This window comes from Octodon degus, unplaced genomic scaffold, assembly GCF_000260255.1.
Source record: "Octodon degus isolate 3935 unplaced genomic scaffold, OctDeg1.0 scaffold00021, whole genome shotgun sequence".
Taxonomy (NCBI): domain Eukaryota; kingdom Metazoa; phylum Chordata; class Mammalia; order Rodentia; family Octodontidae; genus Octodon; species Octodon degus.
The window spans coordinates 9,663,039-9,677,895 of record NW_004524597.1 but is presented as its reverse complement, the minus strand read 5'-3'; the positions used below and the strand labels follow the sequence as shown (position 1 = coordinate 9,677,895).

General features: G+C 53.9%; 2 protein-coding genes across 15 annotated transcripts in view; one reads left to right on the top strand and one right to left on the bottom strand.

Annotated features, from left to right (window-relative positions):
• The window catches only part of Tsc2 (TSC complex subunit 2), a 38,522-nt gene extending 32,762 nt beyond the window's left edge, over nt 1–5,760 (top strand). For all 11 annotated transcript variants that reach the window (XM_004627871.3, XM_012513954.2, XM_023711863.1 and 8 more), the window contains 10 exons: nt 1,036–1,166; nt 1,458–1,951; nt 2,147–2,222; nt 2,358–2,444; nt 3,084–3,270; nt 3,533–3,672; nt 4,463–4,541; nt 4,614–4,705; nt 4,792–4,890; nt 5,009–5,760. In XM_004627871.3, the coding sequence (XP_004627928.1) occupies nt 1,036–1,166; nt 1,458–1,951; nt 2,147–2,222; nt 2,358–2,444; nt 3,084–3,270; nt 3,533–3,672; nt 4,463–4,541; nt 4,614–4,705; nt 4,792–4,890; nt 5,009–5,173 (1,550 nt within the window). In that variant the 3' untranslated portion in view covers nt 5,174–5,760. The remainder of the gene's footprint in view (nt 1–1,035; nt 1,167–1,457; nt 1,952–2,146; nt 2,223–2,357; nt 2,445–3,083; nt 3,271–3,532; nt 3,673–4,462; nt 4,542–4,613; nt 4,706–4,791; nt 4,891–5,008) is intronic.
• Nucleotides 5,761–5,865: 105 nt separating this feature from the next.
• Nucleotides 5,866–14,857, bottom strand: part of Pkd1 (polycystin 1, transient receptor potential channel interacting) — a 48,626-nt gene continuing 39,634 nt past the window's right edge. For 3 of the 4 annotated variants that reach the window (XM_004627868.2, XM_023711858.1, XM_023711857.1), the window contains 16 exons: nt 13,778–13,894; nt 13,621–13,670; nt 13,228–13,412; nt 13,030–13,120; nt 10,082–10,200; nt 9,804–10,006; nt 9,541–9,735; nt 9,063–9,202; nt 8,678–8,790; nt 8,335–8,479; nt 8,088–8,213; nt 7,761–7,935; nt 7,374–7,664; nt 7,169–7,303; nt 6,794–7,096; nt 5,866–6,700 (listed from right to left, as the gene is read on the bottom strand). In XM_004627868.2, coding sequence (XP_004627925.1) covers nt 6,239–6,700; nt 6,794–7,096; nt 7,169–7,303; nt 7,374–7,664; nt 7,761–7,935; nt 8,088–8,213; nt 8,335–8,479; nt 8,678–8,790; nt 9,063–9,202; nt 9,541–9,735; nt 9,804–10,006; nt 10,082–10,200; nt 13,030–13,120; nt 13,228–13,412; nt 13,621–13,670; nt 13,778–13,894 — 2,850 coding nt within the window. In that variant the 3' untranslated portion in view covers nt 5,866–6,238. The other variant, XM_023711859.1, reaches the window with a different exon arrangement.

Below are 14,857 nucleotides of genomic sequence, written 5' to 3'. Positions count from 1 at the left end.
TAGGGTTCTGATTTGCATGAGTACATCTGTGCAGAATGCCTTTGCTTTGCCATGGGAGCCCCTTTGGTGTGTGCCCCCTTGTGTTGGGCTCTACACCTGAGCTGTATGTGGTCTCCCAGCCCTTTGGGGCTGGAGGTAGGATAGCCCTATGTCTTCTTGATGGCAGCAGGCAGCTGGTGGGGTTAAGCCTGGCTCTGAGGCTCTACTGACCTTGCTCTGGCTCCTAGTAGTCTGACTGGCCTTGTGAGCCCATGGATTATACTGTGACTGTCATTACAGGCTGGCCATGTGTCCTAAAGACCAGTGCCTGGCCTATTGCCCTGGGCTTCTGCAGTCCCTGGTGTGGTTAGAAGCTAGTCATGAGGGCATTGTGCAAATGGGGTCTGTCTGATGTGTGTGGAAGGGCTATGCCCAATAGTGGTGGTGGTGGGTGTGGGTCACAGGCTGTGCTGATCCTCTGTTGCTTCTTCTCCCCTACACCCCACCCCAGGGCTGGCACAGAAACAGCTTGGCCACCTCAGCCCTTTCTTGTGTGTGTCCTGATGCAGGCCTGGCTGAGATTTGAAGGCCAGCCTCTGCTTTCAGTTTGGCAGCTCTGTTTCTGAAGGCATTCTTCTCAACCCTCTGAGTCTGCTTGCAGATGGGAGTGTCCCCATCAGCCTCTTCTTTGGTCCAAAGTCCTAGAGAAACAGCCTTTTTCCTTGCTTTTGAGGGCTATTCTCAGCTGCTATGCCCCTTCCAAACTGAGGTCCATCTAGAGTGGGGCTACTTCTTTGTCCTGCCCTTGATTGGCTGGAGGTGCAGAGGCAGTTTCTGGTGGACACTGGGTGGGCAGAGCTGGTGCAAGACAGCCATGCAAGAGTCACCAGCCCCTCAATGTCTCTCCCAGCCTGCTCCATGGTGGCAGTGGTGGCAGAGCTGCAGGGAGGATCTGCAGGGCCACTGCCCCAGTGGTAGGACTAAGACTGGTGTTCTGAGACCTCTGAGCACCAGAGTCCAGCCCAGTACCCAGCAGCCCTATCTGTATCCTCCCAGACTCTGCTGTGGTTCTGGAGGAGGGAAGTCCAGGCGAGACTCACATGCCAGGGGAGCCCCCTGAGTTGGAAGATTTCGAAGCAGCGCTAGGTACAGACAGGAGCTGCCAGCGCCCTGATACTTATAGCAGGGTGAGTGCTACAGGAAGCCCTGGTGTCAGCCCTGAGCCACCGGGAGGGTGAAGAGTAAGGGGTGTAGTCCCTGCCCCAAGCCTCCTAAAAATGCACAGGCCCTATCTCATCTGAGAGATGGCTGCCTGTTCTTCCCTGTCCCTACTACTCAGTGCCCTGGTGTGGCTCTTTCAGACTTTGGAATTCTTTGCTCCTCTGTTCAGCATGGGCCCAAGGAAGGTGGGCACAGCTCGGGATGGTAGGGATTTCCAGGGGACCTGATGAGCATCTTCTCTGAATGTCCTTTTGCAGTCATCCTCTGCCTCCAGTCAGGAGGAAAAGCTGTCCCATGTGGAGGAGCAAGCTGCAGGAGGCATACCCATCGAGCGGGCTGTCTCGTCTGAGTGTGGCCAGCCCTTGGTAGACCTCTCTTTCCAGCCCTCACAGCCCCTGAGCAAGTCCAGCTCTTCTCCTGAGCTACAAACCCTGCAGGACATCCTTGGAGAACCTGGGGATAAGGCTGATGTTGGCCAGTTGAGTCCTGAGGCCAAGACCCGATCCCAGTCAGGGATACTAGATGGAGAAGGTGCCACCTGGGCAGCTGCAGGTGAAGAGAGCCGGGGTCCAGCTCCGCCTGAGGGTCCCTTGCCATCCAGTTCCCCCCGCTCTCCCAGTGGCCTCCGTCCCCGTGGCTACACCATCTCGGACTCTGCCCCATCACGCAGGGGCAAGAGAGTGGAGAGGGATGCCTTCAGAAACAGAACTGCTGCCTCCAACACTGAGAAAGTCCCAGGCATCAACCCCAGGTGGGCCTTTCCCTACTGGCTGAGCTGCATGCTGCCCAGAAGGTGGCGTCTAAGCCACCCTGGGCAGTGTAACCAGGAGTAGGTCCTGTATCCTCTCTGTGGCTAGTGGGTGACTGAAGGAGGTTGGCTCCTTGGCCCAGGGGCTTTTCCTTTGGGCCTGCTGTCAGGCCCACCCTCACCTTTGCTGCTTCTCAGCTTTGTGTTCCTGCAGCTCTACCATTCACCTTTCTTTGGGGATGAGTCCAACAAACCCATCCTATTGCCCAATGAGGTAAGCATGTCTAACCCCCCCTCCCCATCACCCCCCTTCCCCATGTCCAAGGCCTGGGGGTGGCTGGCCAAGTGGGGCAGACTGGCAGCAGGGCTGGCCTCTGCCTGGGCTCAGACAGACTTTGTGTGGCTACAGTCCTTTGAACGTTCAGTGCAGCTGCTTGACCAGATTCCATCCTACGACACCCACAAGATTGCTGTCCTGTATGTGGGAGAAGGCCAGGTGAGGCTGCTGGCTATCCTCCTGGTTTTGGGAGTCTGGGTTCTCTTCCTCTTAGGATCCTAGCCCTCTGATATCCTCTGAGGTCTGTTTCTGGGACTATACTGAGTATCAGTGACACAGCATGAGAGGACAGGCTGACACAGCCATGGGATAGGCTGGGGAAATGGTGGTAAACATATGGCATCTGTTCTGCACTGGGTTGTATTACTGATCTCTAAAAGGTTTGCCATCACAGCAGTGAATGCAGAGGCCCTGGAGTGAGCTATCCCTGAATAAGCGTGGGAGTTGGTAGGGGAATGGGGCCATTGTGGGCAGTGAGGTGGCCCTGGATGGTTCTCAGCCAAAAGTTCCCTGCGATGTACCTTGTGTTTATAAACATCCCTCTTTTTGTAGACTTGGGTAGTAACCATCTAGGCAAGAGACGAGTAAGCTGGGAAGTGGGTGCTGGATTGCTGAATAGTGCTAGAGTTGAACATCCTAGAAGACAGAATTGACTGCATTTGTAGGCCAAACAGTGGGGCTGGTTGAGAAGGCAAGAGCCCAGGATGATGATACCTGGGAGTCCAGCCTAATAGTGTCAGCATTAGGTTGCCCTGCACCAAGCAGGATAGTGACAAAGCTCCTTTGGCTCTCCCACAGAGTAGCAGTGAGCTGGCCATCCTCTCCAATGAGCATGGCTCCTACAGGTACACGGAGTTCCTGACGGGCCTGGGCAGACTCATTGAGCTCAAGGACTGCCAGCCTGACAAGGTGTACCTGGGTGGCCTTGACGTATGTGGTGAGGACGGCCAGTTCACCTATTGCTGGCATGACGACATCATGCAAGGTATGCAGCCATCTCTAGTGGTCCCTAACACTTGTGATGACTGAGCTGTCCTGGGTCACAATCAGCATGGAGCCTTTTTGGCTCTGCCCTTGAGAGGAGCCTAGAGCTGCTTGCAAGTGCTCCCTCTAGGTTCTCTGCAGTCACTGGAGAAACCAAGGCCATGCTTGGTAGAGGCAGACACTTGGTCTCCCCCTCCCCCCCGAGCCCTAGACATCCACCCAGGGTGGTACCCACCACCCAGCTCAGCCTGACTCTCCTGCAGCTATTTTTCACATTGCCACACTGATGCCTACCAAGGATGTGGACAAGCACCGCTGTGACAAGAAGCGGCACCTGGGTAATGACTTCGTTTCCATCATCTACAATGACTCTGGTGAGGAATTCAAGCTTGGTACCATCAAGGTAAGCAGTGCCTCTGTCTCTAGGTGCCCATGCCCCACCCCTGTAGATGGAGACCAAGGCCCTATGAGGTGTGGCCCCTGGTCTATCCAGAGGTCCCCTTCATATGCCATACAGATAACATCCCCTACTAGAAGCAGCTGTCACTGACAGTGATATGGTCCCATGTCTTCAATCTTTCTTAAGCCTGTTTCGTCTGTGCAGTGGCCCTTGCCAGGAGTCACTGAACATGTGCCTAGCAAATGCCTAGTAGGTGTTTATAGTGTTCACTTAGAGCCACCCTTGTGAAGTTATGGGCCCCTCTGACCAGGTTGCTGGTATACACCAGTGTCACCATGTCCCAGCTGAGATCACAGAAGAGGTGACTTTGTCACAGTGGACTTTTCACAGCTCTGGTTGGTGGGTATCGGTTTGGCACAATGCACTCTGGGCTGAAGTGACAGAGGGTGCTTGGGCTGACTCAAAAAATATACCAGAAACCTTGGCCAACACTGTTGGGGGAAGGTTAGCGTGGCCATCCTGGAGACGTTTCCACAGCAAGCAAAGGGAAGGGGGTGATGTTGAGAATGCTGCCTGGCCCTGTCATGGTGGGAGGTAGCCTTGGATGCACATTTTGGGGAGACACTCTTGAGAAAAGCCAACCTCAGGCTTTCGGACCCAGGGCTCAGGCAGTGTCCATGTGCTTAGGCTCTTGACATATTCTAGTGCTTGGGCCCAGGTATGGTGGGTCATCATGGCCCATAGGCAGATGACAAGCAAGTGATATGCCAGCTCACTAGGTCTCATTTGGCAGGGGCAGTTCAACTTCGTGCATGTGATCATCACACCCTTGGACTACGAGTGTAACCTGTTGTCACTGCAGTGCAGAAAAGGTGAGGTCCCACGTGGGTAGGTAGGCAGTGAGTGACAGGGCCTTGATCCTGGTGTGAATGCTGTCTCCTCAGACATGGAAGGCCTGGTGGATACTAGCATGTCCAAGATTGTGTCTGACCGCAACCTGCCCTTCGTAGCCCGCCAGATGGCCCTTCATGCAAATGTGAGTAGAAGCCAGGTCGGGTGCCCAGATGGGTCTGTAGCTGCTGCATGGCTGGAGGACTCACTGTCCTGCCCTCTGGCCTGCAGATGGCCTCGCAGGTGCACCACAGCCGCTCCAACCCCACAGACATCTATCCTTCCAAGTGGATTGCTCGACTCCGTCACATTAAGCGGCTCCGTCACCGGGTAGGGAAGAGGTGTACCCTCAGGGATGTGTAGCTGGTGGGAGTCAGGGCAGCATCCAGCCTTGGGAGAGCAATTTCTGTCTCTTCTGAGCTTGCTACTCAAGCTGCCCTCCCCCTAGATCCGTGAGGAAGCCCATTACTCAAACCCAAGCCTGCCGCTGATGCACCCCCCAGCCCATGCCAAAGCCTCAGCCCAGGCCCCACCAGAACCCACGCCCACCTACGAGACAGGCCAGCGGAAGCGCCTTATCTCCTCAGTGGATGACTTCACAGAATTTGTGTGAGGCACAGCAACCATACTGGATGTTGTTTTATATAAATGAAATAAAGTGGGGCTGCTTGGTGCTCAGAGGCACAGGTAGCAGTCAGACAACTCCTTTATTTGACTTTGTCTGTTTTGGAGGGTTGGAGACAGGACCAAGCTGTAACTAGGACCCTCAGGGGACATGTGCCTTCTCCATCTGTAGTGCCTTGGTACTGCCCAGGCCTCATGCCCTCACCTGCCCCAACCTGGAAGCCAGCCCCCAGGAATGGTCTTCCTCTACCTGCCTGGTGTACATGCAAGTCCCTTGCCTAGACCTGACACCAGCAGGCCTCAGTGCTGTCCCCAGCCCCAGGCAGGGGAGGAAAAGGCCAGGGTGGTGAAAGGAATAGTAGGGTAGAAGCTGTGGCCCCAAATACTAGATAGATATAGCACCTGCCCAAGGCTAGACTCGGATCCAAAAAGCAGCGGCAGCTTCCCCAGCCCCCTCATGGGCAACAGTGGGTCCAGGGCTCAGGTTTAGCTACCAGGCCCCTAAGCGCTACTGAAAAATAGTGACATACAAAAATATATACATTTTAACCTCGTATAAATTACTAAAGGTAGACATAAAAATGGGATGGCAGCTGGAGGCGAGCGTGCTGTGGGGACAAGGGGAGAGGTAATAACTTAGGGGACAGAGGATAGGCGCAGCTTATGCTCCCTGAAGCCTGGTTCCTTAGCAAGGGGAGCAGGCTGCCCAGGGGTGGCGCCGGGCACAGCCCTGCTGTACCTGAGGACTTGGGAAATAAATTAGCATGTCGGAGGCTGGGTACTCGCTCGTTCCAATACTGTTGTGTCCTCCCACAGGGACCTGGGAGGGGACCCTGGGTCCTGGCTGGTTACACAGCCTTTTTAAAGTGCTGAAGCCCACAGACAGGCAGACCCACCCTGCCTGCTCTCTGGGGAGCCTGTGTGTAGCGGTTCTGCCTAGCCTGAGGCCTTGAGGCAGAAGGTAATACTGAGCATTGGCTATGCTGCCTCCTGGGGGCAGGAGCAAAGCCACGGGCCCTCCCCCAAGAAGGGGCATGAGCGAAGCCCGCTGGGACTAAGTGCTGCTGGGGTGAACCTTGTTCTTGGCCCACAGAGGTGTCCTGCTGTGGCCCACAGCTAGGTCCATACCCTGACTAGTCTCAGCAAGCTGGCTGGGCTGGGCTGACTTTGGGCTTGGGGAGGGGCTAGGACGAGGTGATACAATAAACTGGGCGCTCCCATAGCCTTGAAGCCTTTGCAGCCGCTGCTCCAGCTGATAGACATCCTCCGTGGCCTGGTTAAGTCGGTCAAACTGGGTGAGCAAGGCCTCGAACACAGCATGGAGGCGGGAAGGCTCCCCCTGGGCTCCTGGGCGGCCTGGGCCTGCATTTGATGCATCCAGTTGGCTGGAGGAGGTGGAAGGGTGTGATGCATCGGAGCCACCACTGGGTGGGGGTGCCTCTGGGGAAGACTTTGAACCCCTGGATGATCGAGAGGGCAGCGGTTCCATCCCTTCAAAGCGGACTTTGTGGCGGAACTGGGGGCGGCACAGGGGCTCGGTCAGTCCGACTGCACCCTGGGCTCATGGGCCCAGAGTGTGTCCCTCTCCCCCCCACTGGGCCGTACCCACCTCCTTGACCTTGCTAAAGCCCATCCACAGGCGCAGCCTACGCAGGAAGAGCTCTACCATCTCATAGTCCTGGGGTTCCCAAGCTGGGCGGTAGAGTTCCCCCTGCAGAGAGTGGTACCGCCAACGCAGAAGGACTGCGCCCAGTCTCAGGGCTCCACACAGTCGCAGAGCCCAGAGTCCAGTGCACAGCAGAGGAGATAGGTGCCAAGACTCACTCAGGCACAGGGTGGAGACCTTGGCCCCAGGGTATAGCACCACGAGTGCCTGGACCATGTTGTGGAGGGAGTCTGTGCAGGAGACGAGCTGCAGGGTGGGGCAGGAATGAGTGTGTGCCTGGGCCAAGGCCATCCCATGGACCCAAGCACAACTACTTACCAGAACAGCCAGCTGAGCATAGGCCACTCCAAGTATAACCAAGCCCAAAGTGGCTCCTAGGAGCTCTGGCAGGGCCCGGCATAGGGTCTTACCAAACACAGACCACTGGCGCACGAACCGCAGCTGCTGGGCGGTCTGTGGACAAGGAACATAAGCCTGCAGCCCCAGGGTCTGGCCCAGCCCTGTCCCCTGAACTGGCTCTCACCTTGACCAAAAGCAGGAAGAGCAGTGAAGCTGCCAGGCCACGGGCTGTAGTACTTAGCTGTGCCACCTGGTCAAAGCTAGTGAAATGGTGGGGGCGGCCACGCAGGAAGCGGGTCCACTGGCGGTCAGCGGTGCCTAGCTGGGCCAGCCGTACCAGTGCTGCAGCTGCTGTCAGTGTGACCAGGAGCCACTGTGCCCAGGCCCCAGGCTGCATGGCATGTGAACAGCCTTCCCTGTGCCAGGCTCGTGCCTCAGCCACAGAGAAGTATAGTGCGAAGAGCAGCAGGCACACCTGGTAAGAGGGACAGGATCAGACCTGTGGTGGCAGGGCCCAACAAGGGTAACCCAGGGCTACAGAGGGGCAGCTGGTAGGAGGGGCGGCGCATACCGATGTGAGCAGTGGCAGAGACAGTCCTGTGCTGAAGCGCAGCAGCGCAAATGGGCGAACACTGAGAGCCGCCAGGGCATGGCCAGTGGCAGGAAATTCGAGGCGCAGTGTGACGGCAGCATGCAGCCCTACGGCTGGGCTGTATCGTGTGAGTTCCACAAACACGGCACGGCTCCTGTGTAGAAAGCATGGTCAGCGGGGGGTGGGGGAGCCCAAAGTAGACAGGAGAGCCCAGGCAGGGTGGCCTGGGTCAGAGTGGCAGGCTGGAGAGTCCAAAGGCTGGGTTGGGGTAAAGCCAGGAGGGAAGACAAGGTAGGCAGCACTCACTTGCTGTCAAGCCAGTTGTGTTGCTGCAAGAAGTGCAGACGTTCACGGCTCTCCTCCAAGCTCAGACCCAGCTCCTGCACGTAGCCACCACTGTCGTACACCGCACAGTAACCCCAGTACCAGGTGCTGTAGGACCAGGCAGTGTTAAAGTAGCCCTAGGTTCACAAGTACCTGGGAGCCAGGCTGCAGAGGTGAGGAAGGGGCCCCCCTTGAGAACCTGCCTCCCCCTTGCAGGGGCTCTTCTTACCCTAGTAGGTCAGGCACAGAGTAAGTCCACGTCTCAGAGCTGTTGTGGGTTGCACTCTGCCAGCCAACGCCATAGTCAGTTGTGCTGAAGTCTCTTGCAGCTGGGCACAGATGCACCCCAGGGCTAGGAGGATCTGGACAGAGTGCTGGAATGCACAGGTCTTAGGTGACTTCCCTGAATCCTCCCAGCAACCCATAGATATCATCACTGTGCCCTTTTCACAGAAGGTGACTGAGACAGGAGGAGAGTAAAGCTCATAGGCATCAGAGCTGAAACAAAACTCAACTAGCTGTAGCTGCTATGAAAAGAGGAAGAACAAGGGTGAAGGGGTCCTCCCGCTCACCTTCCTGCAGCCGCACCTGCCGCAGCCGTGGAGGCCCCAGCTCAGGGCTGGACTGGTTCCCATGGACGTAGGGCAGCAGCACATGGGACATCCATGGCCAGAACTCATCAGACCTACCAGCAGCAGATACAGTCACATACCAGCTCTGGGCTTCCCCACCCCACCGGGGGCAGGTAACTCCACCCTAAGGCTTGTCCTGTGCAGTGCAGGATGCTTAGCAATTGCCCTGATCTCTGCCCATTATATGCCTGCAGTACCTTCTCCAGGCCTGACAACCAAAATGTATCTAGAAATGTAATGTTCCCTAGGGGCCAGAATGGGCCCAGGGTGCATCAGTGCTACCTTGGACCAATGGACACTTACGTGTGTCCTGGGATGTTCCTACCGGGTGATGGCCAGAAAGGCTCGGCTATCCAGCTCCTGTTTGATGGCGCTCTGCAGACGATAGGCATGGTTGTGGCAGGAGGCATCCCCATAGTTGGCCAACAGTGTCACCAGCAGGAAAAGCATGTGTACCAAGAGGCTCTGGGAGACAGTGACACCCCAGTGGTCAGCTTATTCCATCCCACAGTATCAGGGCATGGCTTTAGAATGTTGCATAGCAAACGGCCCCTATCTAGGGTATCTAGTACTAAGGAGCATAAGATACCCTCCTGGGAAGACACAGGCCACTGAAGGCATGATAGCTATGCCCAGGGCCCTGCAATGTCAGGCAGAAGGAGGTAGGAAACATGATGCAAGGGATTCAGGACAGGAACAGCACCCCTGCTGAGGGGTCCTCTGTGGTCAGAGAAGGATAGGCAAGGTTCAAGCATGTGCTGCCCAGGAGCTGAGAAAGGACAAGAAAGAGTGGCCAAGCTCACCCTCAGCATGCTGTGCAGCCTCTTGACCTTTCGAGCTTCTTCCTTTGCCAGGAATAGAGCAAAGCCATGGGGAGGCCGTACACGGGGCACACGCTCGCTCACTGGTGTCACAGCTGGACTCTCCACCAGCATGTCATCTTCATCAGGGTGCAGCCGCTTGGCCACCAGTGAGAAGTAAAGGGCTTCTAGCAGGACCTAGGACAAAGGTGACATCAGTCAGGGAGCTCAACACTAGCAGCCCCATCCCTGCTGGCCCAACTCACCTTCAGTGGCTCCCAGCCAAGGAACGAGGCCAGAAAGCTAGAGCTGCTCGAAAGGAGCCACATGACACTCACGCTGGGGGGGAAGCTGGCACCAACCCAACCTGAGACCGCCATGGCCACAGTCACCAAGACTAGGCTGATGCCGTGGGCCAGTGAGGCACACCAGGCAGGCATTAGTCGCTTCTGCAGACCTTCCACCAGTCCTGGAGACACAAAAGCAATCATGTAACAAGCAGCCCAGAGGGAGGCGCTGAGGGATATTTGGATCCTCAATGTACCTGTTCTGGGGAGCTGGGCCAATGGGGGCTGTTCCCAGGTCAGACCTGGGCCAGAAGGCCCACTACTCCCAAACGTCTGCATTGCTGGTGTCTCTGTCTTTTCTCCAGAAACGCTGGACCTAGGCACAGGCAAGGAAGGGGTGAATTCTGAGCTCTTTCTAGGACAGGAAGTGGCATCCTGCCCCCTGGGAGGGAAGCCTCCCCAGCCTTTCAGGGCCTGAACAAGGTCCGTGTGCTGGGAGCTCAGGACACCACCGTCACTTTCCTCCTTGCTTCTTGAAGACACACCCATCCCCGAGCTGTCCTAAGTTCCACCATGCCCCAACAGAATCACCTCTTGGGGCTCTTGCAAGCTTCTCACACCAGTAAGGGAGGCCAGGGCTCCAGGTCTTGCCCTCAGGGTTGAGAATGTCTCCTTAGAACCAGGGCACCACCCTGGGGTCAAGCAGTCTGACATTAGCTTCCAGACAAGGAAAGTTAGGTCTTTCAGATCCCAATGGTACATCCCAGGGACCTGCTGCTCCTGAGAAGCTACCTGCTGCCCCTGAGAAGCTACCTGGCCAATGTGTGATCCCACCAAGTCCAATAATATCACAGAAGGGGACACAGACAAAAGTACAAATGGAAAGGCTGGCTGGAGCAGGGCAGGATGGACACCAACTGAGGAAAATATCCTCATGCTTTTTGCAGCTACTCTGAGCCCTAACTGTACAACCCTGATGAGTGTTTCTGCCACTGTCAACCTTGTCCCCCACCTCATGTATCCAGCTTTGTCACTGGGCAGGTGGAGGATACATCATTTGTCAGGTGACAGTTCTTCTTGAAACTGACTTCTCTCAATATAAAAATTATAGTAAATACTATAGACAATAAGGTAGAAAGAAAACGTTGATAACAGCATTTCTGCCCACAAGGAGCAGAACTTTAGTGTCCTTGCCTGTCCTCTTGCATATGGGGTAACCTCTAGGCCACGTGATCTGAGGGCTGTGGCTGGAAGTGTAAGTCACTGGATCCAGCTACCCACATGTTCATCACTGCCCTGTTGAATGTCAGGCACTGCCGCAAGCCCTGCAATATGCACGTGGAGGAGCTAAATCTCTACTCACAGTGTGCATGGTCACCAACAGCACCATGGGCCAGTGCATAGGAACAGTCAGACTGGCAAGGACAACATGTGTGCATGTACATGCATGTATCAATATGGGCACACATCAGTAGCTCCTGCTTCATGTATATGGGCAAGAAGGCAGGCTCTGTTCAGGTGACATAGAGGAAGCACAAGGAATGACCTCAGGGCAGGACATTACAGGAAGAAGTGAGGGGAGCTGTGTCCTGGGGCATAGCAGCAGGGTCTAGACTGCAGGCAGCTGGAGAAGCAGTGAATGGTCTGCTTCAGGGTGGGCAGTTACCACCAGGCCAGCCCTAACAGTACCCATACCCTGAAGCAGGTTTCTATATAGCCCCTTGTAGAGTAACCACAAAGAAAACTGCAGAGGCAAGAGTGTGCAGCCAGTGCTGTGGCTATGTCTCTTTCTGAAACTGCTGGCTCCAGAGGTATGCTGGCTGGCTACTACGTAGGAAGGCTTGTCAGTATCCCTGAGGAACTGAGGCCTCCAGCCAACAGCCAACACGCCTGCCATCTGAGCTGTTTCTGCTGAGTGCTAGGTATGTATCAAGAGAAGACCAAGCCACCATGAGGACACAAGTCAAAGACAAGTGGGGAGGGCTGAGTACCCCCAAGCAGCGCTTGGAATAGCCCAGGACATCTGGATAGTAGGCAACAGAGAGCAGAGGTCAGAACCTGCATCTCCAAAGAGCTGAAACTATTTGCTGAGGGTTCACCTACAAATCTGCAGAAGAGAATCAAGGAGTTAAAGATTTCAGCCCTAGACTGGGCGTGGTGGTGCACCTCTGTTATCCCAGCTCTTGGGAGGCTGAAAACAGGAGGAACACTACCAGTCTGGTCTGTGTAGTGAGACCCTGCACTAAATACATAAAAATTAAAAAAAAAGAAAAAAGACTTCAGCCCTGTCAGCTGCTATGCCCAGAGAAGACATCTGGGAAAAACTGAACACCCAGGATTAAATATGGGCTGCCCCAGGCTGCTCATGTGGACTGATGGTTGTGCAGGGAACAGCCTTGGGGTGACAGACTTGCATCTGTGCGCCTGTGTCACACTGTTAAATCAACTGGCAATTTCCACCAGGATGTCTTCACATAACTCAGACGGCTTCCCTATCTCTGTCCTAGCACAGTTCCTATTTCAGAAATTTCTGGTTGCTTGGATATTAGAAGAGTTAGATGAAAATGAGGATACTGAAATATATATAGATGAGGGCTGGTGAGATGGCTCAGTGGTCTAAAGCACCTACTTAGAACAAGCTAAGCTAAGCAAAACACAGGGACTGCGGTTCAATCCCCCAGCACCACATGCCAGCCAGCCCCGCCCCCTGGTGGGCTGAGCTGGCCACACACACAAAATGAATGAATGAATAAATAAATAAATAAATACTTCTTAAAAAAAAAGAAAAGAAAAGAAATATATATAGATGAGAAAAAGTATAAGGTAATTCAACATGAATCTTTTTTTCACTAAATTGGAAAAAGCAAAAAGATCAATACATTTTTAAAATACCAAATGATTTCAAAATGAAAAACAAAACAAAGGGTTAAAATTTGCCCGTGATTTCTCACTGTTTCAAAACAAAAATCAGAGCTCTTCCCTAGGCCAGCCCCTAAGAGCCAGCACCAACTGCCTTTCTGCAATTCCAATGTCCCATGCTCCTGTTTTCCTCAGTGTTGTCAAGCACCATGGCCTAGGGACAGGGCAGAACCAGGAAGCCCTCACTCATCCCAGACAGGAAGCAGAGCTCCTTGACCTGTACTCATTCTATCCTGTCCAGTCCCCACACTAAAATGACCGCTTTCCCCCAGAAATAGGTACTCACAAGCCAGTGATCAGGTCTGTTTCTACAAGGGTGTCCTGGGTGACTAGACTGTTAGCCCCTTCAGCCAGGACCTGCCGGATGAGGTCTTCATCTGTAGGGTACAAGACGTGTTAGGGTGACCTAGTATGTAACTCAAGGGCTCTGGATTCCTAAGTGTAGGGTCTCCCCTCTTCCCTACCCTACCCTACCCTAGCTTACCTGACACTGAGAAGTATTTGGCAGGTGAGGAGGGGCTAACCAGAGAGAGGCTGTCCTCTTCTGAGCCCAGCCCTTGGCCAGTCTGACCCCTTGCCAGCCGCTGCAGGGTGCTGCCTACAATGGATGGGTCACTGAGCAGGTCTGGCCAACTGAGTGTTCCTTCACTGGAGGGCCAGCATGCCAGGCTGTGGGTGACACAGATCAGCACATCTTTATAAACACCTGATTCAGGTATGGTCACACACACAGATGTTAGTAAGCAGTGTGCATAGGACTTCTGAGCCAAGATAGTATGTGTCAAAACACAGAACCTATCCAAACTAAATAGACATAGGCAACCTGACTCCACAACATGGCCTGCCAGGATATACCTGATTGCTCTAGATGACCTACCTTTTAGAATCATCCAGAAATAAGTCACTTTTCCCTTGTCCTGAAAAGACCTGTTGGGAAGCGCAGAGCACCCTCAGTGAAAACCCTCAGAGGCAGAGAATCTGCCTTACCAGATAAGGCCTAGCTCCACCCCAGCCTCAGCCTGCAGCACCCTTACCTCAGTTCTGAGGCCCGAGAATGTGAGGAAGGAGCTCTCCAGCATAGATGAGTCCAGGCAGCTATCCAGCTCCAATGCCTGTTGCCCTGTGGGACTGGGGCTAGGGCCACCAGCCACCTGTGCAGAAAAAATGGTGGGTGGTGGGTTACTGGGAGGCAGCGGGCCCTGCTCAGGGGAGGGATGAGAAACTAACTTCTGAGCAGACATAATAGCCTGGACTAGTACTGACAATGTGCTAGATTGATGGATATATTCCAGTTTATGCTCCATGGTACCCTGACCACATGTTATTTGTTTTTAATGTATCTGAACCTAGGATCCCATGCACGCCAGGCGAGTGCTCTCCCACTGAGCACTTCTTGTTCAGAGTTGACTGGTGTAACTAAGGAAATGATCTTTTCTACAACAAGTAGCAGTATAGCTCAGTGATAAGAGCATTTGCCTGGTATGTGTAAGACCCTGGATTCCATCCCCAAGATGGCATAAGAAAAACAAAAAAGAAATGAACTTTTATTTTTCCTTAATTTAATGTAGATATAAACAAGGCACATGCCTCATAGTTTACTGCATTCCTAGGCTAAATCCCTTTTGGTTACAGTAGATAATCCTTTCTTACATTCTGTTGGACTTGATTTATTAGTGAAATGTTGGGGACTTAAGAAATACATGCAATCTGGCTAGCTAGGCAGGTGTCCCCTTCCTTGCTCAATATTCCATGTATGTCCTTCCTAAAGCTGCACACTTGGTCAAAGAGGACAACTGTCCCTAATAGAAGACTGTTCATCAGTTGAGGGTACATAAGTAGCTGTGCTCCCCTGCTAGAACCTCCAAAAGAGCTCTCAAGATATATAGGTACACACACACACTTTTTGAGACAATCTACATAGTTCACACTGGTCTTGATCTCACAGTATACCCCAAGCTGGCCTCAAACTCACAGTGATTCTTCTGCCTCAATCTCACACGTGCCAAGGTATTACAGGTAGGACTCACCATGCCTGACTTGGGCATGTATATTCTTTTCACTTTTTTTTTTTGGCAGAACTGGGGATTGAACTCAGGCCCTTGTGCTTGCAAGGG